The 16,829-nt window shown below is 42.6% G+C and overlaps 1 protein-coding gene across 1 annotated transcript; it reads left to right on the forward strand.

The window, feature by feature from the left end:
* The first annotated feature begins 11,015 nt into the window (after positions 1-11,015).
* On the forward strand, positions 11,016-14,927 carry LOC147163869 (transmembrane protein 121). Its single transcript, XM_086093172.1, has one exon. It carries the CDS (start codon positions 12,229-12,231, stop codon positions 13,177-13,179), a length of 951 nt encoding a protein of 316 aa, XP_085949298.1. The 5' UTR covers positions 11,016-12,228; the 3' UTR covers positions 13,180-14,927.
* Positions 14,928-16,829: the final 1,902 nt, after the last annotated feature.

Here is a 16,829-nt window from a genome sequence, read left to right on the forward strand (position 1 = left end):
AACGCGCCCATTTGTTTTCCTGTCGGTAATCGATGGCAGAGTGTTACAGCTAATGTGATTTATGTGTCCCATTTTCGCAGTTATGCTTCATGTACAAATTGTCTTTGGTGATGTAAATTCTCCATTCTTGCACATTCCTTTTCCACAATTTGCTGACACGTGATTTCTGGCTGCCGAACACCAATAAGGAATTCATGAATCTCGACATTTGCGGCGTAGTGGCACCAGAAATTCATCTCTTGTTTCATATTGATCTCTCTTGTGAATATAAAGATAAGAATGTATATGTTGTAACTCCGAGGATAATGCCTGTTTCCTCCACTCTACTCTCTTAGCATCAATACAGAAAAGTCCTACCTGCTACATGGCTAGTGTGTTTGGGGGGGAATGACTCTGTTGTACATCTCTCACCGGGGTTGTAAGACCTTTGATTTTCAAAGTAAAAGTGCACAGTTGGGACTCCATCTTCCTGCCAAATTTGATTATTATATTTAAATTATATAAAGATAATTTATAGAAACTTATAGAAAGAATGATTTAATAATGCTATTATCTTTAGGGTCAATTTGACCAACATATGATTTTTTTTTTTTTTTTATGAGTGCAACTGGGTAAATATAAAATGAACACTTTGTTATGTTTTCAAAATCCTGTATACGTGTTGTACACATTGGCGGTCTTTTGGGTCAATTTAACCCTAAGATATTTTACCAGTTTAAAACATATGTATATTATCAATAAAATATCAATATTTTACCAAATGTACACACATTTGTTAGGATTGTTTTAGATTATACTGAGGTTGCTGTAGCATACAATTTTATAATCTTCAAAGGGCTTTAGGGCCCTAACCTAACCTAACCTAACCTAACCTAAGTGTAGCCAATGCAATAATTACTGATCCATAACATGTTGCTTGATACAAGCTGGCCAAATTTAAATGACAAAAAAATAAAGAAGCAAATATATGAAATTGGACTTCAAAATGGTGAAAAATCAAGAAATTCTCATCCGAGAGATGCTGTGGACTTGTCCGCTAAACGCTGAAAAGATGTCATAATCTTTCAAATTACAATAAATGGTACGCACAGTATGCCAACGCATTCCTATATGTTTGAGCCGCAAACCTCCAGTTCCTGGAATATATTCCACCATGTAATCGCCAGAGGTGGGCGCGTCATTCAATTCTAAACGTCAGTCATTCAGTTGGGACACGCTTCCGTCATCGTCAATCCGTAAATATTTCAAGCCGAGTCATTGACGGAATGCCCAGATTCAAAATAAAAGCCAATGCTTAGTCCGTCAATTTTTCTAAGTTTCTCATCAATCGTTAAACGTCAACAAAATGGGCGTCCATCATTGACGGATCGATGGACCTATGGTAATTGCGGGGTTATTCCATGCCGAAACGAGAGGGGCTAGCACGTGTGCTAAGAGGGTTCCGAAAGCTTCAGACCGGCGACGTGCTTGTCCAATACATCACCACCTTACTTAAACTCAGCGGCACACCTTATTCAGCTTCTGGTTCATACAACATGACAGCCATTTAAGCACACACTAATACTAACCCGCTAATAATATGTGATCAACAGCACAATGCTTTGTGTAACTTTCATCCCAAATAAAAACATTAAGCTGTTCTGTTAATTGAAACATTTTTAAAGCCATTTTGATCCAATTGAGTATCTCTCTTTCCATAACTGTGACCACTAGGAGACACTAATGTGTCATCTTAACACATAATGAGGAAAAAAGAAATCAACGTGTGCTTACAACTCATGTAACGTGTGAGGAGAACCTGAGAAACAAACCCCACGCGATCATATCGCGACAAACACGAGTCGCCTTGCAGACTGCCAAAGGGCATCCACTGCTGGAAAATACAAAGAAGAATGAGGTTATAAATCAGACCCTTCAGTAGAGAATCTTTCAATGGCCCGACATGACACTGCATGACACTCGCACGACGCAGCTCGAGGACTTGGATGATGAACATGAACTGGTGGAAAGAAAAAGACGGGTACAAATCTTTTTCTCTGTAGATTCTCAGTCATCGAGGACACTGGACTTTTGTTGTTGAAGTTATTTCATCTTAAAATCAAAAGGCTTCATTCAGGTCTATATCTTAGAAGTGGGTGAAACTTTGGTTTTACTTGTCAATGTTGATCCACAAGTGGATCGTCTTGAACTGTTGAGCTGAGTAGCGGAAGCGAACGTCTCAGTCATTCTCATTTTGTCTCTTTTCACTTTGACAAACGGCTGTTGATCAGTGCTGCTGTTACATACGCAACCATTGTAGGAAAAACAAAGTCGTATGTATCACAGAAGTCATTGCACAGAGGTCGAATGTCATGTTAGCGTTATAATGCTACAAAGATTTGCCTGCGGTGGATTCACTAAAAGCACCGTATTGACATCTGTGTAGAAGGGACAGATTGGACACAGCAGAATGATGTTTCTAGTTTGGACACATCCCTGTTATGAAGCAATCTTCAATAACTTTAGCAGCTGAACTAATTATCAACAGCAATCTGTATTTGGAAGTTGCTTTGTTGTGACAATCGGGTGAAGAATTCATTCGTTTTAGTAGTGTTGCTCTTATTTTCCACAGCTGTATGTTCCAGCTCTTTCTTCTCAAAGTCACCAAATGGTCCAATGGCATTTGCTTGAAGGTTGCCAAGATGGATTTGTGACATCAAACACCTGTGCTCTTGTAAATCCAGATACCCTGTTTGTAAACAATTCAGAATAATAGGAGGGTCAATTCTGTGGCGGTGTTACCCAATCAGATAAAGAGCCCCTTTCCCCTCAACCAAATAAACAGGATTGAAAAAGTTATTGAAACATTAGAAGACTTCAATTTCACTTTAAAATATCAACAGCATTATAAACGTCCACCATCACTTTGGGGTACATTCACTTCTTTCTCAATTATGTTACAAATAGACTGTACATGAAGATTTTCATGGGACATTCAATGGTAATGTTCTGTTTGGTTCATGAACATTATTTGATTTAATACAAACATTTGCTTTGATGCAAATGCTCTTGTGAAGAAATGGAAGACAATAGGCTGCATGTACAGAACAAAGGAGCACTTGAACTTGACCACTGATTAACAGGAAAAATAATCATCTCAATTGAGATCCTTCAGCAAAAGAGGGGAAACCGTACAGAACATATATTCAGAGTTCAAGGTGTAGTATGCGGACTTGAATTGCTAACCACATTTTGAAAAAGGTGTGTGCTAAACCTTTGCGGAACCATGTTCAAATATTTGCAGAAAGGCAAATACCACATTTAAGAGGCAGGGAATTGAATTGAAGATGGTGGAAAACCAGCAGGGGAAGTCAGCGTTGCTGCCGTAAGAAGTGCTTACTTTGCGTCCTCTGCCTGTCTTTTGTGGATGCTTTATGTTGTAGGGAATGTGGCGTCTATTTTATTATCCATTTTGTTGTTTGTTTGCTGAGCTCTACATAGATGATGTAGTGTCCCTGTCCATTAGCCAAGGGCAGTAAAAGGCGGCCGGATGGGCTTGAGAGGGCGCGATGAGAACAGGCGCACCTCCTAAAGTTTATTTGGATGAAGTCGTCCACCTTATACATACAGAACACAAAATTGTACATCACATACTCAAATATGTTTGCTAAGATTAAGAATAAATAAATAAATATATAAAAAGTAAAAATGTGTTGTTACTGTGAATATTACTGCAGTTTACAGTAGTTGTGTGACTTTTTTGTGTGTGTGTTTGTGTCCTTAAGAGTGTATTGTACTATACTATCTCCCGGTGCCCAAGTCACACACGACAGGGATTATAATGAATTAACCATGATGTGCAATGGTTTTATACAATCTATTTTATTATTCTATGATTTATAAAGTATGTATTATAGAGTGCTATTTTGCTTTTGGGGGTGGGGGGAATTCTTTTTTAATGAGGCTGGAACAAATTAATGACATTTCCATTCATTTCAATGGTGAGATATGACTTTGAGACAAGTGTTTTTAATTATAAGTGGAGTAACAGGAACATATTAAACTCTCATCTCAAGGGCATATGGTAATACCATATATGTTTTGGATGAGAATATTATGTGGTCATTAAGTGCCCGAAGACTGGATTTTTTTTTTTTGCCTGGAGATGCTTTGTCCGCTGTCTTTGCAGCCACCTTTGGTTGAGGCTTGCCTGTGGGTCTTGATATCTTCATTTTTTCAAAGAACGTGAAAAGCAAGACCGCTAAAGTGAATCCTTTCTTTGTAGAGGAATAAAATTGAGAAAGCTTTGGAGAAGGTAGACATTGATAGCAGACACTGTCCTGAATATAAATTTGAGCAAGGTAACATTTATGAACAGGAAAATCTAAATTGGCCTCATGTGTTCATTTTTGGAGAGACAATGTCAACTGGTGTCAGAATGAGGAGACGCATGAAAGAAAGGAACAGCTCATGATTCAAAGCAGACCGTATCTGTCAAACAGAGCGGAGGCTGTAATATGGAAAGTAGTACGTAAGGCTATAGAATGGGCTTACAACTATTAATTGATGGTGCGGCTCTTACAATTACGATTGCCGTGAATACCCGTTGTGTAAAAATATCTACTTTCCCAAGGAAAATTTGCTTCACTTCACATTAAAGACTCATTGCACATTGTTGTCCTCTCAAGGATATCCTTTCTATTTGCGGTGTGACTCTTTTGACCCAAAGTGGAGTCTTCTTTTGAGAAGTTTGGCTGCCTTCGATTTAACCTTCACAAAGCAAAGAAAGACAAAATAGCAAATGCTGAGTGTGCATAAATTAGGATATTTTGGAGATGAGACTTTTCCTTCAAGCTCAGGTTAACTGCCCTTTTTAATGGAGAGGTTAACATTGTGTTGGCCTCTATTGTAAATCACAAAAGGCATGTAAATGAAGACATAAATCATAGATTACAAGGTGCAATGTGGAAGGAATAACAAACGCGGACTTTTGGCGGTTGCGTATCAATCTCTCCTACTGCTGTTATGGGAGTCCAACTATTATAGTGACAGGGATAGCTCCCCTGTGGTGCCGACAAGCCAGCCAGTCATTTAAATTTACAATTTAGACGTTAAAATGATGCCGTTAGCTCGAGTGACTTCGTGTACATGGTTGAACAGGAAGCAGTTACACGTCTGGCTCAAGGACAAATTCTTGTTAGTGGCTGGGATGACCTGTGATCATTTATTAGACTGCAGTCCCCCCCTAAATACTCCCCCTCCTTCTCTAACATTAGCTTATTTTAACATTTGGACTCAATAATATCTGCCAGGGCCTGTCGTTGGACTCATAAAGCCAAAATATATATATAATGGCACGAATCCTAGTTTGCTTATTCATCTCCTTGCATGCCATGACTCAGTAAAGAGCGATTAAAATATAAGAAATTAGCAAATGCTTTGATTTGTCCCAGTTTCTTAGGCATGAGGCCTCCATGTGCTCTAATGATAAAGACACGAGGATAGAAGACACTGATATCCAGGATGGCAGATGTTGGCTGCCACTACATCCGTGGTGATCATCCGCATAACTAAAAACCTGCATCTTCTGCTCGCAATGATGTTAAGTCACAGACTGATGAAGAGTGTCACCAAACTGCATGGAAAAGCAATACTTGTGACCTCTCAGAACGTGCGATTCATGAAGCGAGTAGTAAATGACTTCACACTGTCATCATGAAAGCAGTTTGGTTTCTCTAAGGAGGGATTATCACTAATTGGCCCAGCTGGCGAAACGACACTAGTTGTGTTATCATTCTGCATTGCAGAGTGAAACAACCTCTATTACCGCAAGGCATTTTAGGACACTCATATCAGCCACAAATATTATAACACGACCAGAAGGTCAGACTATTTCCATGACAGCCCCGCGTTGCACATCCACAATAAGGACAAAATAGATTTCTTTCTTTTTAGCATTACTTCTACTTTTGAGAGTTAATCTCCACTCTGCAGCTACAGCACAATCCACTCTAATGGAAAGACATTTTAGACAAGATTTTAGATTTGGTCTGTGGATTTTTGCCCTCTATTCATTCAGAAGAAATACAGACATGACTCCAAATTGTAAAGATGAAAAATGACCAGAAGTTTCAGAGGTCAAACCATCATCATGCATGATGTCACATGAAACCTCAGCGGAATGCAAAAATACTTCAGGTAAGTGTTATTCTGAAGGATTAAATACATTTGTTCCTTTTTTGTGTGTTTTTTTGTGTTAAATAATATATAAATCAATCTTAACAAGAAAAGAAGAAACCTTTGGCGCCAGGGGAAGGAAGTGCGCACGGCGGCCGGTGACATGCGGCAGTTAATATTTATTAGGTGGGGGGCGGTTTGGTGGGCGGGCCCAAAAATATTGTATGGATCCAGAAAAACAGAGAAAACAAGATTTAAACACCCCCCCACCCCCCGAAAAGAACATGTACTGTATAATGTGAATAGTACACACACAAAAAAAACTGAAGATACCAAAAACAAAGAATTAACAAGAAAGCAAAAACGTGACATCAAGAGGTCAGTGCAAATAGAGAAATAACTCATTCTAACTTCAAACAAAGGTATAGGTTGACAGAGCCACGGCGGGGAAAAAAAACAAACCACGGAAAAAAACAAAAACGCAAAACAAAGCAACAGTGATGTACCGGAGACGTAAAACAGTAAGCACAAATGTTCAATCACAGAGAAGAAAAATACAGAGACGGCGCAAACTACAACTGAACACATGGAAAGATGTGAATAGTCCGACACCGGCTGTCTGCCAATGTTGCACCAAAAAGCTACTGATGCGATTCGCGACAGGTGTGTCGCCGAAGGCATCACCCACCATAGCTAACCCACGCACTGTAACAATAAAAACTGCAAACAAAGGCTTGAAAGAAACCCTTATGTTCATCACCACTATTGATGATGAGTAGGCTACACATACTGTGATAATTCTAATGTTTGACAGCAAAAATATAATTTGTACACTAATAAAGATCTTCTAGCTAATTGCCAGTTTGCTAAAGCCCGTAGAGGGTGCGAACATTTGCGAAAGTAGCAAATGTTGATTTCTCGTCAAGGTTCGTTCAAGGTCATGAACATGTTCAAAATATCTTTGTGATACTTAAGATTTTGGTATCAATCAGCCAATACAAAGTACTTTTAGGTTAATAAATATTATGGTATTTTATTTTTCCTATTAAATAACTCTTTTTTTTGGGGGGGGGGTGCAAATTTGACTTTCTTGTTAAGTTCTTAAACATGCCATAATATAATATCCTCAACGGAATCATACCAGGGCTGTTATTTCAATTTGCAATGTAGTAAGAATCTTCATATTCTTAGTCCCTGTCACTCTTCTACACTCAAATAAACGTCAACCAACGAAGTTCCTCTGGTCTAGTTACATTACGTATACTGTACGATACACTGTAACAAATTTCTGTTAAATCTAGAGTAAAAAATTACAGCAATTTCTTTCTTCTTTTTTTTTACAGTATTTAACTGTATACAGCAATGCATTATGGGTAAAACAAAGTGCATTATGGGTAAACGCAAAGTACAGTAATTTGCTGTATAATTAGCGGTGTTTAGACACGTACATATGTGGCTTACAGGCAAATACTGTAAAGATTGTTGGATTTTGGCGGGTATCTCTATAGAAGAAGAAGCAAATAGCTGCCCCTTTATTGTCACCGGAGCAAGGACAAGAACAATATTTTAGCGCGAGGGCAGTCTGCATTGTCTTCACATCGCATTTCTCCGAAAAACAGGCAGCATTGCAGCTAACATTCATTTATGCACTCAGCTACAGAACAAGGTTTGATTTTTACAACAAGGTTGGCATGGTGGATGAATGGTTAGCACATCCGCCTCCCAGTGCTGAGGGCGTGAGATCAAGTCTGGGCTTTGGCCTACCTGGGTGGGGTTTTCATGTTCTCCCCGTGCCTGTGTGGGTTTTCTCTGGGTGCTCTGGTCTCCTCCCACATTCCAAAGACATGCATGGCCAGTTAATTAAACACTCTAAGTTGGTCCCTGGATGTGAGTATGGATGGTTGTTTTTTTACAAGAATTAGCTGGCAACTTTTTGGGCAGTTATTTCCTGTAAATTCTACAGTCAATTCGTTACTGCATACTTACATGTTGTGCTCAAAAAGCTCAAACAAATTATGTCATTCACTGTAAAAATAATTATTTGTTACTGCCAGTGCCGCCCACCGCTGTCATTGGCTGGTTGGCACATGCACATGTACTACAAATGGATTACACGAGGGACCCATGAGAAACCAAAATAAAAAAATAAATGTAAAATATCAATGCTAACGCTATGGTATCGATCTCATATTGATACTCACGTTAGTATCGATTCTATCGATACTTGGAGTGATCCGCACAGCCCTAGCGACAAGAAAAACTATTAAAACATTAGTCGAACGGTTAGCAAACTTTGCGATTAAAACATGACCAACCCTACAAGAAATCCTCATTTGGCTACCTTTGCAAACATTTGCAATTCATCCCTAATCAATCAATGTGCAAAACTTCTACCTTAAATCAAATACTTCTGGAAATGTAAATCTATGTGTTGATAAAGTAGAAAAGTAAAACTTTTTTTTGTCAACTTTGTTTTAAAAGCTAAACAGTGCTACTTGTGTCCCTCAGTATGACACAAGTAAACATCACACTTTGTCTTTAATGTAGGAACCGAGGTCTGAGCTTGTCATCCCCTCCAACGGTCTGCTGATTTTACAAGTACAAGTACTGTTATGTAAATTGAGGTGGCTATTTTGCCATGACTGGCAACTTTCCGGTTAACTATTTGATTGGCCAATCCCCGGAGTAAGAAAGTCTTGGCCTGCCGTAAATCGGCTATTTTACCGTGATTAGTCCGCTTCGCCAAGTTCACCCCTTTTATAGAACTCCTTTCACTTTTCAATTTGTTTTGTCACTGAAAATAGGCTGTTATCAGCATTACCAGCCCACTATACTACCTTTTATAAGGATTTTATGACGCAGACGACGCAGAGGCTGATAAGCGTCACGGGCACGGCGAGTGAAAGTAAGCATATCTTTCATACCGGTAAGCGTTTGCAAGGCGAGTCCGTCTTGACGAGATAGTGTACATGCTACGACCACGCAGCGACATAAACGTGCACATTTGTGCTATTCACATAAGCTTGTAAATGTCTATAAGCAATCAGGATAAAATATCCAATTACGGCAGGCTAAAGATTTCCTCACTCCGGCGATTGAACAATATTGGAACTATTCAGAGCAAAAATATTGCTAGCATTTGATTTGTCACGGCAAAATAACCACTGCCTAAGCAAATGGCGTGGGGCAACTTGAGCAATATACTTGCGGCGAGGTAGCAGTAGCACATACCTGGGTTCTCCCGTTTTCAGCAAGTGGTGAAATCGAGTCTTCCTCACTTTATACACGGGTGGCATATCATTAGCGAGGTGCAACGTGTCCGCTTTGGTGATCGCTCTTATCGTGCCCCTTTCTTGTTATGCTTCCTTCTGTAAATGACTCCTCAATGATAACATAGTAAACTGCTTTTTTTAGCGGTAGTTTGTTTGCTGTTGTTGTGTTCCTCCCGTATGGAGTGTGTGTGAGGACACGACTGGCAGAGCTAAAGCTACGGAAGCCTATGGGGACGAAAGCCGCAGGCGCGGTGCAACGAAAGGGGGAAAAACCTATTGTTGTTATACTTTTTTTAATCGTCCACAACAAAACACTCCAATTAATTAAAAAAATCGATTTATCGCCCAGCCCTTGTTGTAACGTGCGTGGGCTGATTGGCCATGGATGGCGCAGCGGGACAGCAAAAAAAACGGGAGAGCAACAAAAGGACTGGCAGTCCACGGATTTACTTTATTAAGAAGAAAAAAAAACCCAATGGGCTCGGCGCCACCACGCGTTACAGGCTTCCACAGAATCAAAAAAACATTCACCGCCAAAATTGAAAAAGCGCTACACATGCACACAAAAACAAAGTAACGCCACCCCGTGCTACGGTGCCACACTGCCGATTGCTACATTGTGTGTGATTTTTCTTTGATATATTCGGTTTATGTTATTTAAAAAAAAATACAAAATTCAGTCTTGGTTTTGTCTCGGTCTTGACCTCCAAAGGACTTGGTCTTGTCTTCGATAATGTCTTGGTCTCGGTTGGTGTGGTCTTGACAACAAAACAACTTAGAAGCATATCATTTTCTTTCCAAGACAATTTAAAGTCAATGTGAACAAAGAAATCCAGCCCTTGATCAAATCAATTAAGGAAAAGATAAAGTGTATGTCACAAATCCTTTGACCATATAAACCTTTCCAGCCACATAAGAAAATCATGTAAAGTAGCTTCAATGACTTCAGTTTTTTTCATCTTTTCTTATTCTTATTCTTTTCTTATTTTCCACAATTCATCCTCCAATTAATCTTCTTTCTTTTCACTATCCTGACCCATAGTCTTCTGATACACTGCTCTTCCTCCAGATCAATAGGAAATCTCTCTGTCAAGAGAGCCCATCTTGGCTGCCCCCTTCCCTAATTCATTCCATGGTTTCCTTGATTGCGGATGCTGTTAGCAGGGAAAACTAATTTCTGTATTCCTGTTGGAAAGGATCTCTTCTCACCCATTATGGCCTCTTAGGATTACTTCTCATTCGCTACCTCTGCAACAAGAATGCACAGTGCCTTAATCAGCTGCTCACTGATGGAGGTTACGGGGCTTTTTTGTTAGACTCAAACGAGAAACAGCCTGGGAAAATGGGATACCAGTACTAGACAGAATTTGGGGGAGGGGGAGGGGAGAAAAAAAAACAGATAGACGGAGAAGTTGTGCATTCAGCTAAGCCGCAAAAGTCCTCCCTCCCCTCGCATTTCATCACCCCATGGAAAAGTCTCTCTCTCTCTCTCTCTCTCTCTCTCTCTCTCTCTCTCTCTCTCTCTCTCTCTGCAGCTGTGGTGTGCCGAGCATCACCTCCACAGAGCAAGTGCCTTTACTTGAGCAGAGGGAGAGGGGAGAGGAGGGTGGCAGCGCGAGCAAGAGAGAAAACCCCCAGGAGCGTGCGTCAGGGAGCATCTACGACTTTGCAGAGAGAGCTGGAAAGTGCACAAGGAAACGACCAGAGGTGTTGGAGTATCAAAGTGGCCGCTGGGGCTGGGAAAGCGTGCCGAGGGTGAATCAAACACTGTCGCTGTTGATCCCGGTGTCCCTGGCACAGCAAAGAAGCCGGAACAGGAGAGTGGAAAGGTTGCGGGATCTTGCAAGGGGGGCTCAGGGGATCCCTTTACAGTGACAACCGAGCCTGATAAATTCTGCGAGACACAACTGACTGGAGAAAGATTGCGGCACATTTGGTGCACATTTTCCTCCCGCGAAGGCGTCAAAAGGCTCGGTGAGAAAGGCAAGACTGACATTACTACTGGTACTTTTGGCTTCACTGATGCTGAATGATGGAGAGAAAAACTCCTTGAGAGAAAACCCGATTTTCAAATCTAGACTTACTGCAAAGCTCTTTCCACTCTGAATAACTTTCTGGGCTTTTGCACGCTCAACAAGCACAACATATAAATAACCTCCATTCTCCTCAGTGGCTGAGATTGAGACCATTAAGATGCCTCCTGCTGATGCAGTCTGAACTGTAAGTGGATTACAACGGCAATATTTTGGGACTGCTCTTTGAAAAAGGAAGAGGAAAATCTATAAGTGGTGGATTTACATCTGTCAGAGTGGAAGAGGATCCTTTTGTCTTTCTTTTCCTGTGGATTACAGATGGGCTTTGTGATCTCTCTGCACAGTCTCATGGACGACTGCGCACCAGTCATTGGATAAAGTACAAAGGGGGACTGAAGTGAGGACTGACATGAATCTTTATCTCTGAAGATTAGGCAAACACAGATGTTGAAAGTGAATCTGCAATGTAATGTTTTGTCCCTTATAGTAGGACATGTAAGTAATTTGTTCAAGTGTTGCATTGCATTTAATGAGGGTGTCTCATGCTGACATCCATTAACTTTCTGGCACACTAGTTGAGCGCCATTAACTAAATGAAGGCTTCACAAGACAAGAGTGACTGAGTTGATTTGTGTAGCTGTTGTTTCCTGGATTCTAGCTAGAGCAGAAATCATTTGGGCAACACTACAATCTTATCTGCGTCTTCATTGGACAAACGGAGGACACTCCTCTTCAGGACTTAGCTCCTCCTCCTGAACTCAGCAAGGATGGTCCCCCCACCTCCCACCAACAAGCCTCACGTGTGCCTGTCCACCATCATCATCATGAGCAGCATGGCGCTGATTGATGCCTACCTGGTGGAGCAGAACCACGGCCCGCGCAAGATTGGCATCTGCATCATGGTGATGGTGGGAGACATCTGCTTTCTGATCGTCCTGCGCTACGTGGCCGTGTGGGTGGGCGCTGAGGTGCGCACGGCCAAGCGAGGGTATGCCATGATCCTTTGGTTCCTCTACATCTTTGTGCTGGAGATCAAGGTCTACTTTGTGTATCAGAACTATAAGGCTGACCGGAAGAGCCTAGACGCTCTGGCCAGGAAGGCGCTAACACTGCTGCTCTCCATCTGCATTCCAGTGCTCTTTGTGGTGCTGGTGGCCATTGACCACATGGAGTACGTGCGTGCCTTCAAGAAGCGCGAGGAGATCCGCAATCGTCTCTTCTGGGTGGTGGTGGACTTGCTTGACATTCTGGACATTCAGGCCAACCTGTGGGAGCCCCAGAAGAAAGGCCTCCCTCTGTGGGCGGAGGGCTTGATGTTCTTTTACTGCTATATCCTCCTCCTCGTGCTACCTTGTGTGTCTTTGAGCGAGATCAGCATGCAAGGTATCAACATCGTGCCCCATAAGATGCTCCTGTACCCAATCCTAAGCCTGGTGACTATAAACATCATCACGCTCTTTATCCGTGGCGGCAACATGCTTTTGTACAGGGACGCCAGGGTGTCAGGGATCCTAATAGGAAAGAACATTCTGGCTATCATCATAAAGACCTGCAGCTTTGTCCAGTACAGGAGACAGTTACAAAGCGCCCCTCCTGCTTTCGGGGTTGAGCTGCAGAAAAACTCACTGGCCCATGCCCGCCCTACCCCCACCCCTCCCCAAGCGGTTATCCAGGACCAGACACCCCTGCCCGAGGTGACGACATGCGAGCACACGTGACAAAATGCTCTGCAGGATCCTCAAGATGCTGGCAGGGCACAATGTTTGACACTTTTTAGGCCATGTGCACAATCGTCTGAAAAGGCCGAATGCTGATGCACACAAGATGGTTAGCCGGCATCTCCAGTTCAGTCATGTTTATATCTTGTGACTTTGTTGAAGCTCTTTCCTCCTGTGAATTCAGTTGAGTGTGTATCTTTCCAATGGTACAGGAAAAAACTGTAATACAAGAGTATATATTTTTGAACTGGCTGTTTCATTCTAATGTGTGATGTGGTGTGTATTTGTTTTGCTTGAGTCTTCTTAGTAGTCGAGGGCTTTACATCAAAACTTGAGCAAACAAAGAGGGAATCCAAGTAATGTGAAAATAACTGTTCAAAACGATGACATAAGTGTCTTTTCTATGTGACTTTTTGATAAAGTACTGCCCTTCTTCTGTACGAACAGGGTTTGCATCACGCCATTTCAAAATCATTGGAACAGTTAAATAAATGTGTGTTTTGTTTTTAAGTCAAATTCAGCAGGTCTTTAATTAACCTGTGCTGCAAAATAAAATAGGCTTTTTTTTTTCCCGATTCATTGCTGAAGTGGTGATTTTGCAATGTCATTCCTCCCATCGGTGTTTTGAGTGGGTGCACTGAGAAGAACAGCATCTGCAGTTAAAAGTGTTACTTGACTGACAGTGGCTACAAACATGAGGTAGAGCAGCAGATAAATACAGGATTCTCCAACATGAAAAAAATGCGGTCGATCGATCTGCTAGATAGATAGGTCCAATCCATCCATCCATCCATCCATCCATCCATCCATCCATCTATATATCTGGAACCTCAAGTCGAATTCTCTGAACGACATAATTCAGAACTTGGCCAAAGTTTTCGGGAAAAATCCCAATTACCGCTAACATGAGACAATACAAAAAATAATATCTCAAGGGGTTTACTGCCCAAGTAATAAACAGTTGGATGGCGGATTAATTCAACGTTGGTTATTTGCTAGCATTTTTTTCTGCCTACCATTTAATATAGCACAAATCACATTACCTCATAAAATTATGTTGTATATTGCATTGGGGAAGTAAAGAAACTGGACCATTTACAACAAACAGCACGGGGAGATCAATTATAAAGCAGCTAATTGGGAAGTGTGAACTAGATTTAAAAACAGGATTCTCTATAGAATTCACTCATTTGATCTTTTAGCCTCTCTCACTTGTGGCTCCTCACATTATTTAAAGCACACTGGCTTCCCAAGGGTGAAGTAGCTGGTTCTATATTTGAGCCAATGAGAACGGGAGCCGGCAAGCTCATTTTTGGTCATTTTTAAGATAAATGGACAAATGAACAGTGAAAAGGCATATTTCTGATAAATATTGGTATAAATCAAGTTTTAGTAGCCGTTTTGACACATAGGGGGAAGTCTGTTATTCATTTCTTACGTTTTTTTTGTAACTGTTGCCAGTGCGTCTGTATGTCAGTAAATGTGAACATTATTTCTCACCTTTCAATTAAATCTGTGCATAATTATGTCAGTGACGACAATTTGCCTTTGTAAAAAGCAACACATTGTTGTAAATGCAAACCTACAGTATATGTTTACAGCATGTGCAAACAAAGGAACACATTCACTCTATAGTATTCCAATTACGAATTTCTCAAGTAGCCAATAATCACATTTACTAATTAACAGTGTGCAATTAACCTACATTCATTTAAATAGTTTCAGCACTTATTTGAAGACTTAAAAACATTACACAAGCACATGCTCTCATTTTTTCTTCTTCTCGAGATTGAATGTCACAAGTGTCATTTGTAATTAAAAAACAAACAATTACCACCGCATTGTGTGGGTCCACTTGATGCTTACGAAGCATGTGATTTGCATCTGCTGAATGAATAATTCATTAGACTACGGCATTTACTCGGCGGGACCCAGTATCCGGGGGGCGAGCCCTATCGCCCCGCCGGACGGGTCCCATATGCCCGCCGGGGTCCTGGTGGGATGGGTGGGGGCTTGGTGGGCCGGTGCGCCTCCTGCCCCCGCCCGGTTGGGGAGGGCCCCGCTGGTCACACCTCTTAACTCACTACACTAGGTTTGCACAATACACTTTTATAGACATATAGGGCACATAACACACTTTGGGGGGTGGGGTAGGGTGGAAACACCGTCTTCACCCTACAACTCCCCTCCAATTTTAATACACCACACAACTTGTGGGTGGGGGGGGGGCTTGTGGGGGTGCCATCGGTTGGGGGCCGCAGTATAGAGCAGTGCTGCGGTCCCCTGTCCGTGTCGCCACCCCCCCCCCCCCCGCACCCTATCTATTTTTTTTTTTAATGCACCACATACACTCAGCAACATGCTTGGGTGGCGGGTGGATCGGAGCGTGGGAATATCATTTCCATCGGCTCCGGTTCACCTGCTCCTAATTTTAATGCACCACACACACACACTTGTATATACACTGGGTGGGGTCACATTCACGGTTTAGGGGTAGAGTTCGCCAGTCCGCGAGCTGGCGGACTCAGTAACAGGGGTTAATTTTCACAAAGAACGCTGGGGTGACGACCGGGGCCTTCCCCCGCTGGGCCTGGGGTTCGGGGGTGTCGGCCGCCCTCCAGTGCCCCCATCTCCCCCTTCTGCCCCCGGTGTTCCGTCCTTCCACACGGCTTGGTTGGGGGGGGGGCGGTGGTGGGGGTTGCGGGGTGGGGGGGTGCTGGGGGTGGGGGGTGTCTGGGGGATTGGGGGCGTGGGGGCGGCTGGGGCTGGGTTGGGGTGGGTGGCGGGGGTGGATGGGGGGCGGGGGGTCGTGGGGGGGCGGGGGTTGGGGGCCGGTGGGGTGCCTGGTGGGCCTGCAGTGCCCCGTCCTGCTGCGTTGGGCCGGGGGCGCGGGCCGTGTTGGGGCGGGGGGCGCTCCTGCTCCTGGGTTTGCTCTCCGGCCGGTGGCCCTGGCGGGGCCCGGGGGTCGTCCTTTGGCGCTGCCGCGGCCTGGGGGGCCCTGAGGTGTTGCGCTTGCTCTGTTCCGGCGGGGGTCGACGGCTCCCCTCTTTGGTGGAGATTTTCATGCATGCCAGATCCACCACACCAGCATCTACCGAAACTCAGACACAATCTGTTTCCTCCTCAGGTTATTGAATCGGTGGAGGCTGGTGTCTGCGGATCTCACGCGGCTTCGTCTGTCCTTCCTTCCTTTTCTCGGTCTCTCCTTTGGTCTCTTGAGGCCTCCCTGATTTTATGTTTTTTGGATTTGTTGGGGTCTGGATGTTTCTTGGGCTGGGGAGGAGTTCTGGGGGGGGGGTGTCTGGTCGGTGCTGGATTTCACCTTCCTTGGTTTTCTTCGGTCCCCTCGGGTCTCCTGGTGTTCGGTTTAGGTGAACGGTATGAGATTTTTTTTTCTAATAGGTTTTCTGGTGAGCTAACAAATACACGCACGCACGCACGCACGCACATACACATACTCACCCACACACACAAAAAAAAATATATATATATAGATATATATATATATATATATATATATATATATATATATATATATGTATATGTATATATATATATATATATATATATATATATATGTATTAAAAAAAATAATAATAATAAAAATAAAAAGAGCAATGATGATGACATTTCCGAATGAACAATACTGA

The sequence above is a fragment of the Leptonotus elevatus genome, chromosome 13, assembly GCF_054856555.1.
Source record: "Leptonotus elevatus isolate MCC_2025b chromosome 13, RoL_Lele_1.0, whole genome shotgun sequence".
Classification (NCBI taxonomy): Eukaryota; Metazoa; Chordata; class Actinopteri; order Syngnathiformes; family Syngnathidae; genus Leptonotus; species Leptonotus elevatus.